General features: G+C 37.8%; 1 protein-coding gene across 6 annotated transcripts in view; it reads left to right on the top strand.

Moving 5' to 3' along the window:
- The window catches only part of LOC105230086 (prostaglandin D2 receptor), a 39,187-nt gene extending 24,133 nt beyond the window's left edge, over positions 1-15,054 (top strand). For all 6 annotated transcript variants that reach the window (XM_029551890.2, XM_029551889.2, XM_049457612.1 and 3 more), the window contains 4 exons: positions 9,978-10,194; positions 10,411-10,603; positions 13,768-14,054; positions 14,120-15,054. In XM_029551890.2, the coding sequence (XP_029407750.2) occupies positions 9,978-10,194; positions 10,411-10,603; positions 13,768-14,054; positions 14,120-14,368 (946 nt within the window). In that variant the 3' untranslated portion in view covers positions 14,369-15,054. The remainder of the gene's footprint in view (positions 1-9,977; positions 10,195-10,410; positions 10,604-13,767; positions 14,055-14,119) is intronic.
- The last annotated feature ends 4,621 nt before the right edge of the window (positions 15,055-19,675 follow it).

The raw sequence follows: 19,675 nt of genomic DNA, 5'->3' as shown, positions 1-19,675 counted from the left end.
AAGTGATTATAACCCCTGATTATAGATTAAATTAGGTTTCACGTACCGACTGCCAAGTCATACATAGACCTACTGGTCCTTAATAATGTCTGATGGAACTTGAGTTTAATTTGGGCTGAAGTATTCGTCATACAGGACACCAAAGTTTTTTGCAAACTTTAAGACCAACTTGGCATCTAATTTTTACATTTCATCTAGCCATTTGAACTCCAAAGCCCCTAGATATCTAAGATGAGTTCTAGATAAGGCTAGAGAAAAGCACAGGAAGTGCTCTAGCATCTATCTCTCGAACTTCTATGTACTTTCTGCATGTGTTGTTAGTCGATTATGACCTGTCATTAGATATTCGCGACTGTGACAGTAAAAAGCATGCGAGTTTCCCGTCAAGGCTCTTGCACATGGCGAACCCGCATGTACCTAAGATATCCTACCTCACGCTGATTCGTCTATCAGCCTTTTCGTAAATTTTGATGTATGTACTATATATCATTTTTGGTGACTTACATATTTCCTGTACTACTTCGGTAGCCAGACAAATGATATTTTTGCCACTCTCATCAGCTATTTTATTTCCCGTAATTCCTTTATGACCTGAAAGCGAGTACGCACCCGCTTTCCGACAGCCAGTACATCTTCTGCCTCTCTGCTTCTGAGGTCATTTTCTTACGTAATGCGATATGAGATTATTGTCGGCTGATCGATAGCGAGTATAGTGATCGTCTTTACATTGTTTTTTGCGTTGTTAGGTACCTCCGCCGCTTTTCTGCCTGCAAAGACTGCAGCCTGGCAGATATTGTAATCTTTCGGAAGTTTTTGTCCGATGATCAAGGCAATAATATTTGCATGTTGCATGATCATTAATTAAATTAAGAAAACAAAAACAAACTATTTAGCAACATACCTTAGGTCCAACTTTGTCTTAAATGATTTTTATCTTACCTTCTACCTCAAAGTACTCCTAGTCGATACTTTTTCAATAATGCTTTCTTCGTTCGACTCCAAGCTTCTTTTTTATTATTTTTAGTTTTAAATTTACTCTTTGCTCATAAATTAATAATAATAATTCTTAATTTATTTATAATCTTCCTTCGCACCAATACAATTCTGTCAACGTTTTTTCTAATCCTCGAAACAGTTGCAAAAGTCAATTTCCGGAATAGCCTTCAATGCACGTAGCGATTCACGTTTAACGTCCTCAATTGACTCAGAACGTATTCCCCGGAAGAAATCGAAGAAAATTATCAACATAACCCTGATTTTTAAGCTGTTTTAACATGTTTTTTCGGCCTCGGCTCACCTTTTCCACGATATTCGACCGATTGATTGTTCTGTAATATGTTTCATGATATCATGGTAGTCGGAAAGCATTATTTCACAGACGTTAACGCAAAGCTGTATTCGAAAAAATTTAATGATTTTGGAACCAATCGTGGTTTCACTTTTCTTGGACCCAAATGATATTTTTAAATAGTTTTCACTTAACCTTTCGATATTCAAACGATGCCATTAAGATCTCTGACTGTTAATCGTCGATTCTCAAGTAGCAATTCTTTTATTCTATTGACGTGTTGATCTTCAGTTGATATTGAACCAACCTGGAGGGGGTTCATCATCAACGAGTTCTCGAACCACTAGCGCATACTAAAACCCAATGATTATTTTGATGTCACCTAATAAAGGAAATATTTCGACGAATGGCTTTTCGTCCGAAATTTAAAATAAAAAGTCTTACTAGTTTTTCCCACAGTAATGTAATGTCTTCTTATGTTATGATAGGTTATGTTATGCGACCTTATGTTATGCTGTGATAAGTTTTATTAAGTTGTAGCTTATTTTACATATGCATTGTGATATGTTAAGCCATGTTGTGCAATATTTTTCTCTGTTATAATATGTTACGTTATTTCCACCCTTTTCGCGTTTTTCCACCTTTTCTTTTGTTATGTTAAATTATATGGTATTAAAATTTTACTAAAGCAAAAAATCCATTAAAGGAAATACAGTTTTTAGTTATCTGTTAATATCGAGTATCAAGCCGCTTTAGTATTAAGTATTATAGAGCCATTAATGCATAATTTCCTCGACGCTAAATAAATATGTATTCGTGTGAATTTTATCACAAAATATGCACATTCTAAAAAATTATGATAAATAAGTAAATAACATAGTGATTACACTCATTAAGAGTGCTAAAAATTTGTAGCTTGTATGCATATATTTAATTTATCCTACAGGAAAGAGCACAGGTATTATTTATAGAATGCAATATTCCGAAAATCCATAAGGCATTCATAAAAAAAAATAAACACAAAGCTAAGAGCTGGGGTGTTTGGTTAGCATAACCTATAAATAACTTATTTTCCGACAATCGATCTCAATTCCAACATTTTCCTATTATGTTTCCACAAAACTAACGATCAATCACATTATGGTTAAACATATGCGGCATTTGTATAACGTCATAAATAACGAATTTCGCTTACACTTAAGGTTAGATGGCAGTTCTAGGGGTATTCTTTTAGAGGTGAAAAAGTTTTATTTCAAAAGACATGCGGAAAATACCACGCTATGTGAAATTGACAAAGACTTGTGTTGAAGAGTTTTGTTTTCATCGTTCATCTTAAGACTTAGGCGATAGCGAAGTCACTGAAAAAGAAGAAGAGAATCAACTTTTTTACGAATAGTTCAAAATTCAGAAGGAAGCTTGGGAATTGACTTCTGCCGGTAGCTCCCCATCAACTTTCGTTTGTTAAGTAGCCAAATTTGCCTCGAAGAAGACGATGTGGAGACATTTGGACACAGTTTCCTGTGTAGATTTCTCGGCTTGAAACGATATTAAGCGCCTTAACATAATTGTTATAGACCTAAGTTTTTCTTTTTGATATACAAGCATAGGTCACTTGATTCACACCTGACTGTTGTAGTGCTATAATGTGCCGGTTTATCTATTGTTCTATGGGATTCTGAGATTTTCTTTGATGCAATTAACACCGAAACCTAACAACATAACCTAACTTAAACATATCCACGACTCTGTAATTTCACTGCGAACCTACAGACTCTCAATTCACTTGTAGAGTGCTCTGTTTATATTTATACACATAGATAATATCATATGTACCTAGTATAAGATGTACATATGTAAATTTGTACTCTCACGTTTTCAGTTCATTCACTTGTAACTGTTAATTAACGAAATTGCCACTCGTTAATGCGTGTTTGTGTTACATGCCAAAATAACGGAAAATTTGCGATGGCATTAAGTAGGTTTAGTATATCTAGTTTAGGTTGTGGTAGGCGTTATAAGCTGTTTAACGGCTTCAACGTGTACAAATATCTATGATTAAATGGATATCAATATGTATACTGTGTCGAAAAAGTGATGGTATATGAGGTCAAATGTTTGACGTGTAAATGAGAATATTTACCTAAGCTGCGTCCAAATTTAAATTTAATCTTATAAAATTTAAAAATTAATTTAATTAATTTTAAATTTAAATTCGTTCTAAAATTTTTAATTTGTCTTCAAAATATTCTTGTTTGAGTAAAAAAAATTATTTTAATTTAAAAAATTAAACTAATTTGAAATTAAATTAAATTTAAGTAAATTAATATGTTAATTGTAGATAATTTTTAAATTAAATTAATTATAATTAATTTTTAAATTTAATTTAATTATAAATAATTTTATATTTAAAAATTGATAATAATTAAATTTAATTTAGTTTAAAAATTAATAATAATTAATTTAATTTAAATTTATTTAATTTAAAAAATAAGCTTGCAATTAAATCTAAATGTGATAATAAACGGGTAATTAAATAAAATTGGAAAAAAATTTAATTTTTTTACTTAAACAAAAAAAAATTAATTTAATTTAATTCAAGTAGAAAAAATTAATTATAATTTATGAAAAATTAATTTTAATTTGAGAAATTTAAATTTTGTCGCACTAATGCTTTTAGAAAGTATTAACGTCCCATCACTTTTGTGCCTTACTGTTAATAAGCACTTGCGCTATATTTGGATATTTAAGCATGTCGGTTAACGAGCAAACATAACACAACGGGAACGGTAACCAACAGCCTGTGGCACAGGCAGTAGACCTCAAGTGTGTGTGTTTCAATGTTCATTAATTGAATGTTCTTTTGCGAATATTTATAGCAGCTTATTTCAGGTCAAATTTATTGAGCTTTTAGTCCTTCTCACTTTTTTATCTATCACTTGTTGATTGTTTGTCGGGCAAATATTTATCATTTTGTTATTGTATGGTGCCAACAGTGCGTAACGGTGTGAGTCGTTCCAACATGTGCGTGCCAAGGATGATTGAGCAATTTTTTGTTAGAATAAATTGTAATACAAATCAATTTATAGGTATACTAAGTTCTTAGTTGACTTGGTAATAGTGCTTAGATCTTCTTAAATTTGACATACTTGTTCGAATATTTTACTTAATTTGACTCTTGCGACCGGTGGCAACTCAGTTTCAAAATAAATTCACATACTCTCTCCGCAAAAACCTCTTCGAATATCTAAAGTTTGGCACAAATGTTGGAATATTTTACCTAATTTAATTTTTGCGACAGGTGGCAACTCTTATACAACACATATATGGAATAATTTCCTCTTTTATCTAGTTTTGTAATATTTTCGGATTTTGCGATAGATGGCAACTCTATTTCAAACCAAATGTATATTTTTCCATAAAATTTTATTAAATACATTAAATCATATTTTATTAAGTTAATTTTGCGATAGGTGGCAACTCTTTTACAATACATAGAACACTATCCTAGAACTTTTCTTTCCGCTTATGTTTGCCACACATTTTAAATATTTATATTTTAAGATTTTTGTTAGGTGGCAACTCTGTTTCAAAATAAATTCAATTAATTTAGCCAACATGTTTGAATATTTACTTAATCTGATTTTTCCTACATGTGGCAACTTTTACACAAATTAATTTTTCTGAATTTTCGTCTTTTATGTACGTTTGTTAAATGTTTTCAGTTTTTACGATAGATGGCAACTCTTTTTCATAAAATCTTATTACTCTTTAACTAAGTTTAATTTTTGCGATAGGTGGCAACTGTTTCCAGTGCGTAGAGCACTATCTTAAAATTTTTCTTTCGCCTTATGTGTGAAAAATGTTTTGTAATATTTTCAAAAATATTTTTGCAATAGGTGGCAACTCCCTTCTAAATATTTCGAGCAAACTTTTCAGTGGCTCGCCATATGGTATAATTTTTGCTTTAGAAACGGTATTTGTGTTTACGTATACATATCTCTGGTATGACATGCGACGTCAAAATATCAAAATAAAGCATTGCGGCTACTTTTTCTCTCTCAATGTTGTATTTGTTAGGTTAGATAATGTAAGATTTAAATGGTTATCCCGCGATGCCTACCATTCTCTAACAACTTTTTAAACCGATAGAATATCACGCCTGTTATAACTGCAGTCATCAGCTCGCCTAAGGCTTAATTAAAAGCATGAGAGCTCTTGTTACAAAATCCCAGCCATGGTGTCACCATCAAGCCCCATACCAACATTTAAGGACTAGATAAGCGAAGACGCTGCCTTGAATTCCAAATTGTTACTCAAATTGTGTTTATTCTTCATTTACTCTAAGTCCTTCTTGGAAATATCTTAATCCCTAATAATAATCTTAATCCCCACAGCGGAAGTAAATATACAAATACACATGCAATTATACATATTTACACTTTTCTTCACTTTACAAATTTTATTTACTTTCTTTCGTTGCTAATTTGTATTCATTTGTAGCATTATTGAGCAATCAATTTTTGGCGAATAAAAATTTCAACCATTTATTCATCTCACTCATATAGGGAAATATTTGTTCTTAGCGATTTATTTGCATTCCTGCCTCTTTAAATACTGACTCTTTAAATATTGTGCTGAAATTGTTTACCCGCTTTTTATTATTTGCAACGCTCGTTTCATTTTTATTATGTAAGTATGAGTGCGCTCAAGCTTCTTACCGCATCGAAGCGTATTATTTAACTCATTTATATGCAAATATAGAAACATCCATGCTAATGAGGGATTACATAATCGAAATTTGGTTCTACTTATACACATACACATTACGATGTCCGTTATTTTCCGAGTTGATTTTTTTGCACTGGTCATATATGAAGAATCTTCAATTGGCCTCTTCTTTCAACCTCTGTGCACAGTTTTCAGAAATAACAGGACAATAATTCTACTCACACTTGCCAAAACACTCAGGCACCTTTAGCAGCTCACAGTTTACTACGAGAACAGTCACAGGTGTCTCTCATTATTCATTTGTAATTCTTGTATATACATAACAGGTCAATTGAAAAGTCTTCAGTCTGACAAAAAGATGGCGTTACTGGAATTAAATCCATAGGATTTTTAGTTAGCCCTAATCTTCAAAAGGTGTGTCAGCTGCTGGATCATTAGTTTGTGAATTATATCATTTTGAGTGAAGTAACTTCAGTCATTGTGAAAAAATTTATAAAAATAATTTCGAAAAGTCCACAAAATAATTTTGGATGACCGTAAAGTGAAGTAGTTCGTGATAGTAGACAGGCTAAAGATATCAACTGACTGTATACATGATATTATTCACGAATATTTGGGTATGAGAAAGTTCTGTCCAAAGTGCAAACGACGAGTTAATGATCCGGAGCAGCATTTGGAAATGTTCAAGCGTAATAAACCCGAGTTTTTGCATTGATATATGACAATGGATGAAACATGGCTACCTCATTTCACTCCGAAGTCCAATCGACAGTCGTCTAAGTAGACTGCACACGATGAACCCACTCCAGAGCGTGGAAAAGGCAACAGTCGACTGGCAAGGTTATGGCGCCTGTATTTTGGGACGCGTATGGAATAATTTTTATTGACTACCTTGTATAATGAGGAGCAATCAACTGCGACTATCATATGATATTATTGGAATGTTTGAGGGACGAAATCTCCAAAAAAGAACGGCCACATTTGAAGAAAAAGAAAATAATGTTTCACTGAGATAATGCACAAGGCAGTAAAAACGTTGACAAAATTCCATGATTTGGGTTTCGAATTGCTGCCGCATCCACTGTGTTCTCCATATCTGGCTCTAGCGACTATTTCCTGTTCAGAGATCTCAAAGGAATGATCGGGATGAAGACATTTTCGTCGAATGAAAAGGTGATCGCCAAAACCGAGGCCTATTTTGAAGTAAAGGGCAAATCGTATTACAAAATTGATATCGAAAAGTTGAAAGGTCGCCTTCATCGTTGTATTAGCCTCGAAGGAAACTTCTTCTTCTTCTTTACTGGCATAGACACAACTTACGAGGTTATAGCCAAGTTTACAACAGCGCGCCAGTCCTTCTTCCCTTTCACTGTTTGACGCCAATTGAAAATGCCAAGCGTAGCAGGGTCCTTCTCCACTTGGTCTTTTCAACGGAGTAGCTGTCTTCCTCTTCCTTTGCTCCCCCGACGGGTACTGCTTCGAATACTCTCAGAGCTGGAGAGTTTTCATCCATTCGGACTACATTATCTAACCACCGGAGCCGCTGTCTCTTAATTCGCTGAACCATGTCGTACAGCTCATCGTTCCATCTACTACGGTACTCACCGTTCTAATACGCAAAGAACCAAATTTTCCGCAGAACAATTCTCTCGAGAACTCCTAACGCCCACTCATTAGTTGTTGCCCTCGTCCATGCCTCTGCACCATATTGCAGGATGGGGAGGATAAGTGACTTGCAGATTTTGGTCTTTGTTCGTCGAGAGAAGACTTTACTTCTCAAAGTTTTTGAAAATGTTGATTTGCCACACTTATTACTACAAAAAAACCGTTAGGTAAACAAACCATCCAACCCACTACACTCCTGTACAACATATTGTGTGAATATAAAAATCGATGCATAAAAAACAGTAATTTATCTCGAATATTAAGGTTTACATTTCCGACACTTGTGGCTTAAATTTATTGCCATAAATGTTTGCTAGGCCCACACACACAAAACAAAAACACATAAAGCACTTTGGCGAGGTTTTATCTCCTCCACATGTTGTTTGCTTTACATTAGGCTTATTATAGCTCTATCTACGTGCACATGTACCTTTGGACTTTCGATTTTTTATTGCAATGAGCGCTATACTGCATTGGATGCTTTATGAGCGAATATGTATCAGCACGCATGGCTATAAAGTAGCACTTAATTTGGGACCAAGGACGTCCATTTGATTAGTTATGTGTAAGAGGAGGGGGTAGGGGGGATTAAACTCGTATCATTCATGTGATTATGTTGTTTGGGAAGTAGTTGTGCTGGGCATAAATAATGTAAGGAAAATTGTGTAGTGTTTATTGTTTGCGGTATGCATAGATATGTATATTTGAATGGATGTAGCTAGCTCCATTTGCCTAGACACTTTCAAAGGCAAGTATCCTAAAAAAAGCATATCATAGACTACTATTTGGCAAACCGTTGATAGCTGAGGTCGTAGGCAAGTCAAAAGACCGACGATAGTCCGGTTCGACGACAGTCGGATTTACGTAACCGGAACGGACCCGGATTTTTATGGCCAAAGAATATCAACTCCACAGAATTCTATCGCTACAACAACAACAACCGAAGACAGTCAGGTCTAAGTAATCAAAGACTATCAACTCAGCACCACTCCTCAAAATGACTTTAGGAATACTTGCATTAGCTACAACCACAATCATGTGAAAAGGGTGTCGGCGAACTGGAATAACAAACGCAATTGTGAAACCACAGCAGCCTTCGACGCTGTCTGTAGAAGTTTCCACGTCATTTCGTAACCATCGACGAAACATTATAAACACCAGAGACCAAGTAACGGATAGCCGAGTTCACCTGACAAACTCGCTTTGAAGAAGACAAAGACTGTTAAGATTAACATCCAAAAAGGTAATGGCTACAGCTTCTCCGTTTCACAAGACGTAATCTACATCGACTACCATTGAGAAGGACATGATGGTTACAGAGCTATAGTATGCTAAATTATTCGAGTCGATTCTACGCCGAATTGTAGAAATATCCCTGTCTGGTGAAGAGAATCGCAATGCCCGACTCCCTCCGCTGTTGTCGTTAAGCCCAAATTGGTTACTATTCAACTTTTATTTGTTCCAAACTTTGACTTTGAGTCTTATGAGATAGTTATTAACTCTGGAAGGTCTACTTCGCAAATTTCCTGAAAGGAACATTTTATATTATATCGCTAGTCAAGGTCGAAATAAAAAAACTATAAATCTAGATCCTTCACCTCATCTGAGGCTCTGTTTCTTTTTCATTGAGGGCATTTTTTACGTGACGGGTCCCAAACCCAGCGCAAACTCTGGGAGGGATGATTCACCTTCTCACTTTAGCTCGTCATCAAACGGATGTTCTTTGGATACACAGAGGATACTTGGTCTAAGACAGGAAATCATGAGCTCCTTAAGCCAGATGTAAAAGAATTATTTCTGGACACTCCCAAGTGAATGGCGCTTAGAGAACTTTCCTCACTTGCGTGTAGTTCTACACATGACTCCATCCTCCTAGAAATAAGATTTCCTTCAACGGAACCCACCGGGTATTGGTTACGATTTTAAACAACTGCCTTAACTTTGTTCAATAGTTAAGTGAAAATCTATTTGATATGTTGTTCGACTCGAACACGAAAAACAGTTCTTCAAGTTTCCTATTAATCTTTAGTGCCTTCTTTGGAAACAGTCCTGCTTAATTTCCCTGGCATTGTATATAGTAGTATTATCCGCCCGCCGCGCAGGACACTAAGAGACACTCATGCTTCATATATTGTAGGCTTTTGTGTTCCGCTTTTTATTACACGATTACATGTATAAAGATCTCAAATAAGTTTGAGTGTATGCATGTAGTCTTACGCTCTCATGCTTCACAATAAATATGTCTTGGCATAAAATAAAAATATATTATGATTTTTCTTTTATTTTTTCATTTCAGCTGCTTAGCGTCAAACAACCTTATCGGCCTGCTCGGCATGTTAACAACGATGCTGCTGAAAATTTATGTGCCAGAGGAAGAGTTCAAGGCCTACGTGCGTTGGGATTGCACGTTGAAAGTGTTGTGTCGCTTCTTCGGCCTCAGTTCCGGTTGCATTGCGGCGGTCATGGCTATTGAACGTTGGATGGCGTTGGCGAGACCGTTCATCTATCATAAGGTTGGTAAACGCGTGTGCGTGCTATTTTTAGTCCAGAGATTTCCAATTCACTGTCGAATGGTTTGCCGCACATATTTCTTTGCATTATATATAAAGGCATATGTGTATTATACATATATGTATAAGTATATAGAAACTTATGTATCTTTCATCATGAAAATGTTTTACACGTGTCTAACATATAAATATATATTGTTCCTTCCACCGCCCTCGCAGCATATCACATATGAACTTGTCCGCAAAACTATCAATTCGCTTGTGCTCATCGCGGTTGTTATCACGTTCCTACCTTTCATCGGTTTTGGCGCCTACATCGACGAGAGTGACCCAGAAAATCCGAAATGTTTGCGTTATCGTGATGCCGAAGGTTTTTGGAATAAAACATATTCGGTGTTGTTTATGCTTTTCGGTGAGTTATGGTACTAATTATTACTGTTTTATTCTTTACCGTATATCCCATAAAAATATAACTGTTTATTTATTTAAGAGGTCTCTAAGTTTGTATTTTTATGTAATGTTGAAGAGTTTGTAAAAAATGTTAATATATGTACATATCTAACTACGTAAAATTTTCTACAAATTCATGGCATGTAGACATTTTCACAACAGTTGAGTCTAATGACACAATTCTTCCGAGGTATTTGCGGTATCAAAAAAGTAGTTTTTAGATCGCTCGAAATTTTACTGACAATTTTATTCTCCAGATTCAAAGTTTTATTAATGAAAAGCTCCCCGAAATCAGTAAAAAAAACAAGAAGAAGGAAGTTAACTTCGTCTATACCGAGGGTTCTAAAAGATTTTTGTCTTGATATTGATCAATCTGTTTATATCGTTGCTATATGAGATATTATTTAAAAAGCGATCTAAACAATACCTTCGAAGATTGTATGACTGTGCAAAATTTCATATCGATATCTCTGTGGGACTAGTTTGCGTATGTGCAGACGGAAAGGCAGAAGGCAATGACTAGAGTCGATCTCTATTGGTCACATCAATAATTTATACAATATTTATATAAATTTTATACGGTCTTCGACTTTCATTCTGGGTGCTAAACTTCGTGGAAACTTAATTCAAATACCGTGTTCGGAATATATATATTTACAGACGCGCAATTTTAGACTGTAAGTCAGGTCTTCCACTAAAAACTTCTTTACAAATCGCACGCACTTTTAAACATTCCGTAGATTCCGAAACCTCCAATATTCTTTCAGTTTTTTGTATAAAAAACAAAAACTTATGAGATATCTGAGAGGATCTGAAAGGAGTAGGAGTAAGTTAGTTTCATTTGCGTGAAGTAGCCTAGGAAAGTAGAACACATTCATTCTATTCGTACTCGTACTGCATGTTCGAACTCCTGAGCATTATTTGATTATAGCTTTTTCATTTCTAAAACTACGAAAATAATAAAGTTCCTCAGGTAAATAAGTCCAGCTGCCGGTAGTCACAATTTTCTCAATTTTGTATCGAAAATATTTGAACCGGACCGAGGGAATTTCCATATAATAACCAACAGGTTCTCTGATGTGCACTAAGAGCTACCCTAACGCACAGAACGATAAGCGAATACTCAATCCGTTTCTATACAAAATATCGATAATATATCTGAAATCGTTGAGTCCGATCGTCTGGTACGAACTTTTAGTTTTCCCAAACTTGATAGGCCGATATTTCCATCTGCGAATCGCAACAAAATCGATTGAATTCTGAACTAATTTTTATTGGTCATTTAAAGTGGGTCACTAACGACAACATCAAGCATCGGCGATGGTCGGATCATGGTGAGTTGGCATAAGCGGTAGTCAAGCCAAGCCATGGTCAAGAAGATTTTGCTGCGTTTGGTGGTCATGACATTGAACTGCTTTTTTACGGTCAAACTCATTAGTCGAACTTGTCAATAATTGGACCGCCTGAAGGAAGAAATCGCCAAGAAACAGCCAGCTTTTGCACATAGACGATAAATTGTATTTCATCTGGAAAACGCTAGGCCATAAAACGACAGTGACTCGCGGAAAACACCGGTAGCTTGGTTAGAAGGATCTTAGCGACCTTATACTATGTACTGATCACTACCTGTAACTAAATACATGCGGCGAATAATTTTGCTGGTGTAAAGTTCTCCCTAAGTGAAGCTTTTTAAAATCGACTCTCCCATTTTTGACTCATATAGCAAGGTTTCTATGAGGGTGGTATTATTGAAAGTACCAACAAATGCAAGCATACTAAAACGGTGCAGACTAGCTAAATTGAATCTTCTAACTATGCTAAGGAAACCCTTCAATTTGATGAAAAATAATGGATTTGCCTTTACCAAATAAAAATAATAATTATTATAACAGGGTTTTCAAAAGGGACACTACATAAGTAGACGGGTATTGACAGCAAACGACGACATATTTTCCCGTTCTTTCGACATTTCTCTTCAGTAGGATTTGCCATTTCCTCATGGAAAGATATAGTACGTTTCAACAATGAGCCGAAATTATTGAAATTTCCTACAGAAATTCGAAGCCAGTGGCTTCAACTTTAAGAATGCTAGAATTTTACGAAAAGATCTTGGCCTACATCCTTACAAGATCTAATTGGCGCAAGAACTGAAGCCGTTTGACCACCAGAATCGTCCTATGTTCGTGAATTGGTCTGAGCAACAACTTGAAAATGATCCGGATTTTCATCGAAGTCAGCCTCAGCTATGAGGCTCATTTCTGGCTGAGAATGACTTCGTCAATAAGAAAAATATGCGTTATTTGTCAAGCAGCAATCCAAGTCACCATTGCATCTCGAAAAAATTACTGTTTGGTGCGGTTTATGGGCCGGTGGGACATTGGGCCGTAACCCTTCCGTGATGATCAAGACCGACACGTTACTGGGAATGGGAATTGGATGATGTAGACTTGGACAATATGTGGTTCCAACAGGACGGCACCACAAGCTACATAGCAAATGCCACAATCGATTTATTGAAAACCAAGTTTGGTGAACGTGTTATCTCATGATTTTCCCCAGTCAGTGGCCCGCCTCGGTCGTGCGATTTGAGGCCGTAGACTATTTTCTCTGGGGCTACGTTAAGTCTATGGTCTATGCCAACAAGCCAGCGACGATTGATGAACTTCGTACGAATATCGAACGTGAAATTGCAGCAGTATCGGCCGATTTATGCTTGAAAACCGTCGAAAATTGGGTTCAGCGTCTGGACTTCTGCAAGCGTGCCCGTGGTGGCCATGCAAAAGAAATCGAGTTCCATACATAATGGCATCGAATGTACTTTCACAGGAATAAAGAATTTCATTGATAACCCAAATCGTTTTTGTAGCGCTCTTACTAAAAATACGATATACTCTAAATTAAGTTATACGACATTTCTTGAAAAAGTATGCTAATTCTGTATTTCTTAAGAAAGTTTTTATTCGTTCATGAATATCTATTATATTTTGTTGCCTTCAAAGTAATCATCCCAGGCACTTCAGCCAGCGTTTTTTTTTTCAATACTCAAAGCACTTAATATATTTTTTTTTTGTTTTTCTCAACTCACCTACTAAATTCGTATGCATTTTCTCTGCTCGCTCATTTCAGGTTCGCTTTTGTGCGTCGTCATTGTTGCTTGCAATTTGTTCGTGACACGCGTGCTCTGCTTCATCGGACGCACACGCACCACCAAGCGACACATGCACTACGATATGGTGAATCGCGAAAAGGGCAGCGTAAGTCGTATTGAGGGCGAACCGAGCAGCGGCTCCTCGCTGTATCATCACAGCAACAGTGTCACAATGACGGCAGACGCCTCACCCGATGAGATTAAATTCGCCAAACTGATGGCATATCTGAGCATCTCCTTCGTCATTTGTTGGATGCCGCAAATGGTAAGCGACAAAAGAAACAAACAGTTATTGAGCTGCTGATTAATACATATTTTGACGCTTCACAGATCGCTATACCGATGGCCATTTTACCGAACCGTGTGCCGAAGGCGCATCCCTTCTTCATTTTGGCCGATGTGCTAATGGCGCTGCACTTTACTTCGGATCCATACATTTATGTGCTCAGCCGGACGAAGCACTCCTACATTTTGGGCTGTTTCAAGCGCTGTCGCTGCGAACTGCGACGCTCGCATAGTGATCAGAGCCGGCTGCGCACCACCATCGAGCAGAATACGTCGGATTGTGGACTGAACTGAGGTTCGTGGCGTGGCGCACGAGCGCCGGCGCGTACAAGTATTTTCTATTTCTAGATATACATATGTACATATAGTATGTATGTATTTAATATATATTTTTTACTCTATACTTTTTGTAATGGAAAGTGGAAGTGTATTTAGAGAGTTGGTTAGAAAGTAACGGTGCAAATGCTTGTAATGGCTGCTGATTGGCAAATGGTTGATGAACTTGTGTGAATGCTGAACGAACAAAACCAAATAATTATACATACAATTACAACTATACATATTCCTTAAAGACATGTCAAAGTATTTTATCATAGAATTGTACTTAAAAAGGAGTATTTTAAAAATCCAAAAAATTTATAAATTTATTAGTGTTTGTAATAATTGCTTAGGCGTGCTTAAAAACTAAGTTGTATAGAAAACTGCACAAACAATTTACAAAGTGATAATTTTTCGCCATTGTTTAACTGCACGCGAAGATCTAAGTACGAATATATGTATACTATGTCTGTCCATAAATACTTTTGTTTATACGATTTTGTAATCACTAGTACATATGTATATAAATATCTAAATATAATTTAGCTTGTAAGTTATAAATAAATTCGAAATTATGTACTTATAAAGTATGAAATAATATTTTTTTCGCATAAATGTAAATAAAATAATATATTTTTAATAAACTACTTAAATAAAAAATATGTACGTAAGGTCATTTAAATACCTCAGCGCTACATTCCAGACATTCTAGAATATATTTTATACCCTCAACAGAGTATATTAAGTTTGCCACGAAGTTTGCAACACCGCTGCAGCGTCAGAGACCCCAAAAAGTATATAAGTACATATGTACTCGTGTTGCTCAACATCAGTTTACACAGCCGTATTAGTTTTGCGGGGATACCAAATTCAGACATCGCGGCATAAAGGCAGCTCCTTTTCGTGCTGTCGAAAGCAGCTTTGAAATCGACGAATAGGTGGTGAGTGTCGATTCTCCTTTCACGGGTCTTTTCCAAGATTTGGCGCATGGTGAATATCTGGTCGGTTGTTGATTTACCAGGTCTGAAGCCACACTGATAAGGTCCAATCAGTTTGTTGATAGTGGGCTTTAATCTTTCACACAATACGCTCGATAGAACCTTGTACGCGATGTTGAGGAGGCTAGTTTTCTGAGTTTTCGAGAGAAAAGTTCTGCGGAAGATTTATGGTCCTTTGCGCGTTGGCCACGGCGAATACCGCATCCGATGGAACGATGAGCTGTACGAGATATACGACGACATCGACATAGTTCAGCGAATTAAAAGACAGCGGCTACGCTGGCTAGGTCATGTTGTACGGATGGATGAAAACACTCCAGGGGGCCTATTCTGTAACTCGATTCGAAAAAAAATTTACTCGAATTCGGATTTTGTATATTCTGTAACTCGATTTTCGGATTTTCAAGCCAATTTTCGGATAAAATATTCGATAGCTTTTGAGTTGTAGAAAGCAAAAACGAAAATTGTACGTATTTATTCTGGCACAGGGTGGTACAACTTTCGCATAATTATAAACTAGATCCGAATTTCGAATAGAATACATTTTCGAATCGAGTTACAGAATAGGGCCCCAGCTCTGAAAGTATTCGACGCAGTACCCGCCGCGGGAAGCAGAGGAAGAGGAAGACCTCCACTCCGGTGGAAGGACCAAGTGGAGAAGGACCTGGCCTCGCTTGGAATATCCAATTGGCGCCACGTAGCGAAGAGAAGAAACGATTGGCGCGCTGTTGTTGACTCGGCTATAATCGCGTAAGCGGTGTCTACGCCAGTAAAGAAGAAGAAGAAGACATATGTACTCGTATGTATGTACATAAACGATCTTTTCTTCCCAAGAAGCTGACATTTGTCAAAACCACGATATCGACTTATTATTGGATATGGCGGTCGTACGAAGTGAGCGATCAAAATCAAGTTCTTGTATAGACAACTTTTTTTCACGAAATATGTTATTATGCAAAGCTTCGCTATACAGGATTTGTCCGGAAAGTAATAGGACGGAGTCGATTAAAAAATTCTCAAAATAGACTCCTTCTGCGTCGATGCAGCGTTGCCAGCAAGGCGTCACGGAAGGCATTCTCCGGAATAACCTTGAGTGCCGAGGTAGCATACTGCTTGGATCACCTCTATCGTCTCAATTAGCTTGCCTTTCATCAGCCCTTTCAGGCAAGGAAACAAAAAAGTCCGGGGTCCACATCTGGGCTGTAGGGCGGCTGTGAAAGCGTTGGGATGCCTGCCTTGGTTAGGTAGATGTTCACAAGAAAGGCGGTGTGAGCCAGTGCGTTGTCATCATAGTGCAACTTTCAATCGGCTGCGATGTTATGTCGAACCCGATTGACTCTTCGTTTGAGTCTCTTGAGGACTAAACCACAGATTTTGATAAATTTAACATATGGGTAATTAATTCGGCGGTCTGAGTTTAAAACTTTGCACACACAAATCACATTGGGGATGTTCGAGTCTCAATCACTGCGGCAGTATCGCAAGGCATCATATTCGAGGCAAAAATGTTGCAATATAAGTATCAGCTGAGTATCGGCAGAAAAACAATATTGTCGCAATATTGCTGCAGTTATTTGCTGCTCGAACATCCCCATTGTCTTCCAGCACAGTCTTCATCAGCGAACTCTCCTCGGCCCTCTAAAAAGTCGGATGTCACCGAAACACACCACTTCTTGCTAAAGTAATATCTGGGAACACAGAAACACGTCGCGTGAAAATGTTTGTCCTGAATCTACAGGTGCTCGGAGACAACTGACCAGCCGCTTGTTCGTTAGCTAGGAACGTCCTCTACCAAATCCAGTCGGAGCGCGCACGCTCCGAAGTACAGTCGTAGCGGAAGAAAATCAGTCCCATTATTATACTTTCCGAACAAACCCTGTAATATCTAAGGAAATTCCTTTGAACGGAAAACTACAGGATATAGTTCTCATACAATTGACCAATCAAACTCAAGTTCTTTAGTTCAAGGCAACGCTAAAGTCTCCAAAAGAATTGTTCACAATTTGGTAGGAATATTGCTGCATGTCGTCGATGACATATGTATGTGGTGGAATGTTTTCCTGTTGTTCCTAGAAGGCGGTTCCTCTTCTGCAAGGATGGTTTCTGAGAAAACATCCGAGCAGGAATTTCTTGGAGAGGAGATTGTTATACTCCTTTACAGGTAGCATACATGCGGATCTCACAATGTACTTGTTCAATGGGAGACATCGGGAAACGTCCATTTTTTATCCGGAATGCGGTATTTTGACATGTTTGTATCTTCTTCATCTGCATCCTGCTTCATTCAGGCGACCATATTGGAGCGTGCAATTTATAACCCCCCGGCCGATTGCATTATATGTTGGCAGCAACGTCTCTTTGTCTATGTCCCAGGTGCTACCTGAGGATAACGATCTTGTTGTGCCTCTGTACTTTTGTGACAGTCGCGGGTGTGTGCTAAGTGCAGACTGTTGAATGTTTGTAAATAGGGTGACCGTGGGTTTAGAAGGCGAAAGTTTAAGGCTCCTAGCAGCGAGATATCTGGGAGATAATGTTCACTTTTGAACATAAGCCATCAATACCATTGCCTGACGCCGTTTATCATGAAATCATCTGCGTATGAAGTTATAGAGACTCCTTCGAGTGGTTGCGGGATTAAGCAGTCGCGGGGACAGGACTCCACACTGGGTAACCCCCTGCTTAACTCTCCTTAATCGCGAATGTCCACCTCGAAGATAGTACATGATCCACCTCTGGAGTCCTGGAGGAGCGTGGTTTCTTCGATGTCCTCAAATAGTGTTGTATAGTTGACTGTGTCGAAGGCTTTCAGCAAGTCCAACGCTACTACGGCAAACCTCTCTCAGAGCAGTTTTTGGTTAAGGTCACGAGAACTTTCATGATAAATTAAAGTTGATATTCCTTATGCGGGGATCACTGGGATCGACCTGGCATAAGGAGTCGCGCTCATTTGCTTGGAGTAATGCTTTGGCTGGGAAAATGGGACGTACTTCTTGGTGTTTGCACAAAAAGGCTCCAAATTAATTTCACTTCGGTTATATGCAATTCATGTAATAGTTGGTGCCTTTTTAAGACCTCTACAGCTGAGCAAAATAAACCTAGGTGGTTGTTGTTGTTTTAACGGTATATCTAATCGATCTAGGATGGTAAGGGTCGTTTGCGATGTCGTCGAGGTCATCTAACGGGAGGCCCAGAAAACGCGCTGTTTCGACGGGGTTGGAGCAAAGGGAAGATGGTGTTAGATGAGTAGGCTTTGTGGGGCATGCAAAGAGGTGGCCAGTATCATGCGGGGACTCGTTGCATGTAGGACATACGTTGGGTATGTCAAGGTCGATTCTGGATAATTAGGAGTTTAACCTGCTACAATATCCAGAACGAAGTTGCGCTAGCGTCACTCGCGTTTATCGCGGCAACTGGAGCTCTTCGTCTGCGACAAGTGGTGATTTAACTCCAGGAACGCCATTCACGGGAAGGGAGTCGGTGAAGGTGTTGATGGCTCCACTGTGAATGGCGATCAGTTCCTGTCGAAAGTCAGTTTCTTCTGAAGTCCGGTCGGCGTACTGTGGGACGTCTTCGACGTAGTCGAGGAAAGACCTTTTGATGTTCCTAGAAGGCGGTTCCGCTCCAAGCAGATTTCTACAAGGGTGATTCCTACGGAAACATTCTAGCAAGAACTGCTTGGAGAGGAGTTCATTATGCTCCTTTACAGGAATCATAAGCGTCTCACTGTGGAGGTGTGCACCTAAGTAGTGCATTGCGCCGCCACTTCCACTGATTGGCCAACAGTGAACCTCTACGATCCCACGAGCTCAAATAGATAGCATGGTTCCACAACCCTAAAATGTCGGTATAACTATCCGGACAAGCGATGTCAAACTCGAAATATTCAATATACAGTCGAAACTGTTTAAACTTCTATACAACGAAGTTTTCTTTATTGAGAAGGAACTAGAAGAACACTGAGTTTTGGGTCTACTTTGACTGTAGCATCACATTATAATCTCCATATAGTGAATTTTCTTTATAGCGAAGTAAAAATCCAGTCGCTTGGACATCGTTATAGAGAATTTCGACTGTATTCAACCCCTCAGTTACATGTTGCCCGAATATGATACGCTACTTCGTGATGAAAACCGATTGGTATTAGGCGACTTTAAAGCGTCTCGCGAACTTTGGTTTTCCTACCTGTAAATTGATCGTAGGAGGTTGGAGCAGATTGACGATTCGAGATTCTGCACTATAAAAAGCCCCCAGGAGAATTAAATCGCTAATGGTGGTTTGATAAGCA

The sequence above is a fragment of the Bactrocera dorsalis genome, chromosome 5 (genome assembly GCF_023373825.1).
Source record: "Bactrocera dorsalis isolate Fly_Bdor chromosome 5, ASM2337382v1, whole genome shotgun sequence".
Taxonomy (NCBI): Eukaryota; Metazoa; Arthropoda; class Insecta; order Diptera; family Tephritidae; genus Bactrocera; species Bactrocera dorsalis.
This window is presented reverse-complemented; position numbering and strand designations above follow the sequence as displayed.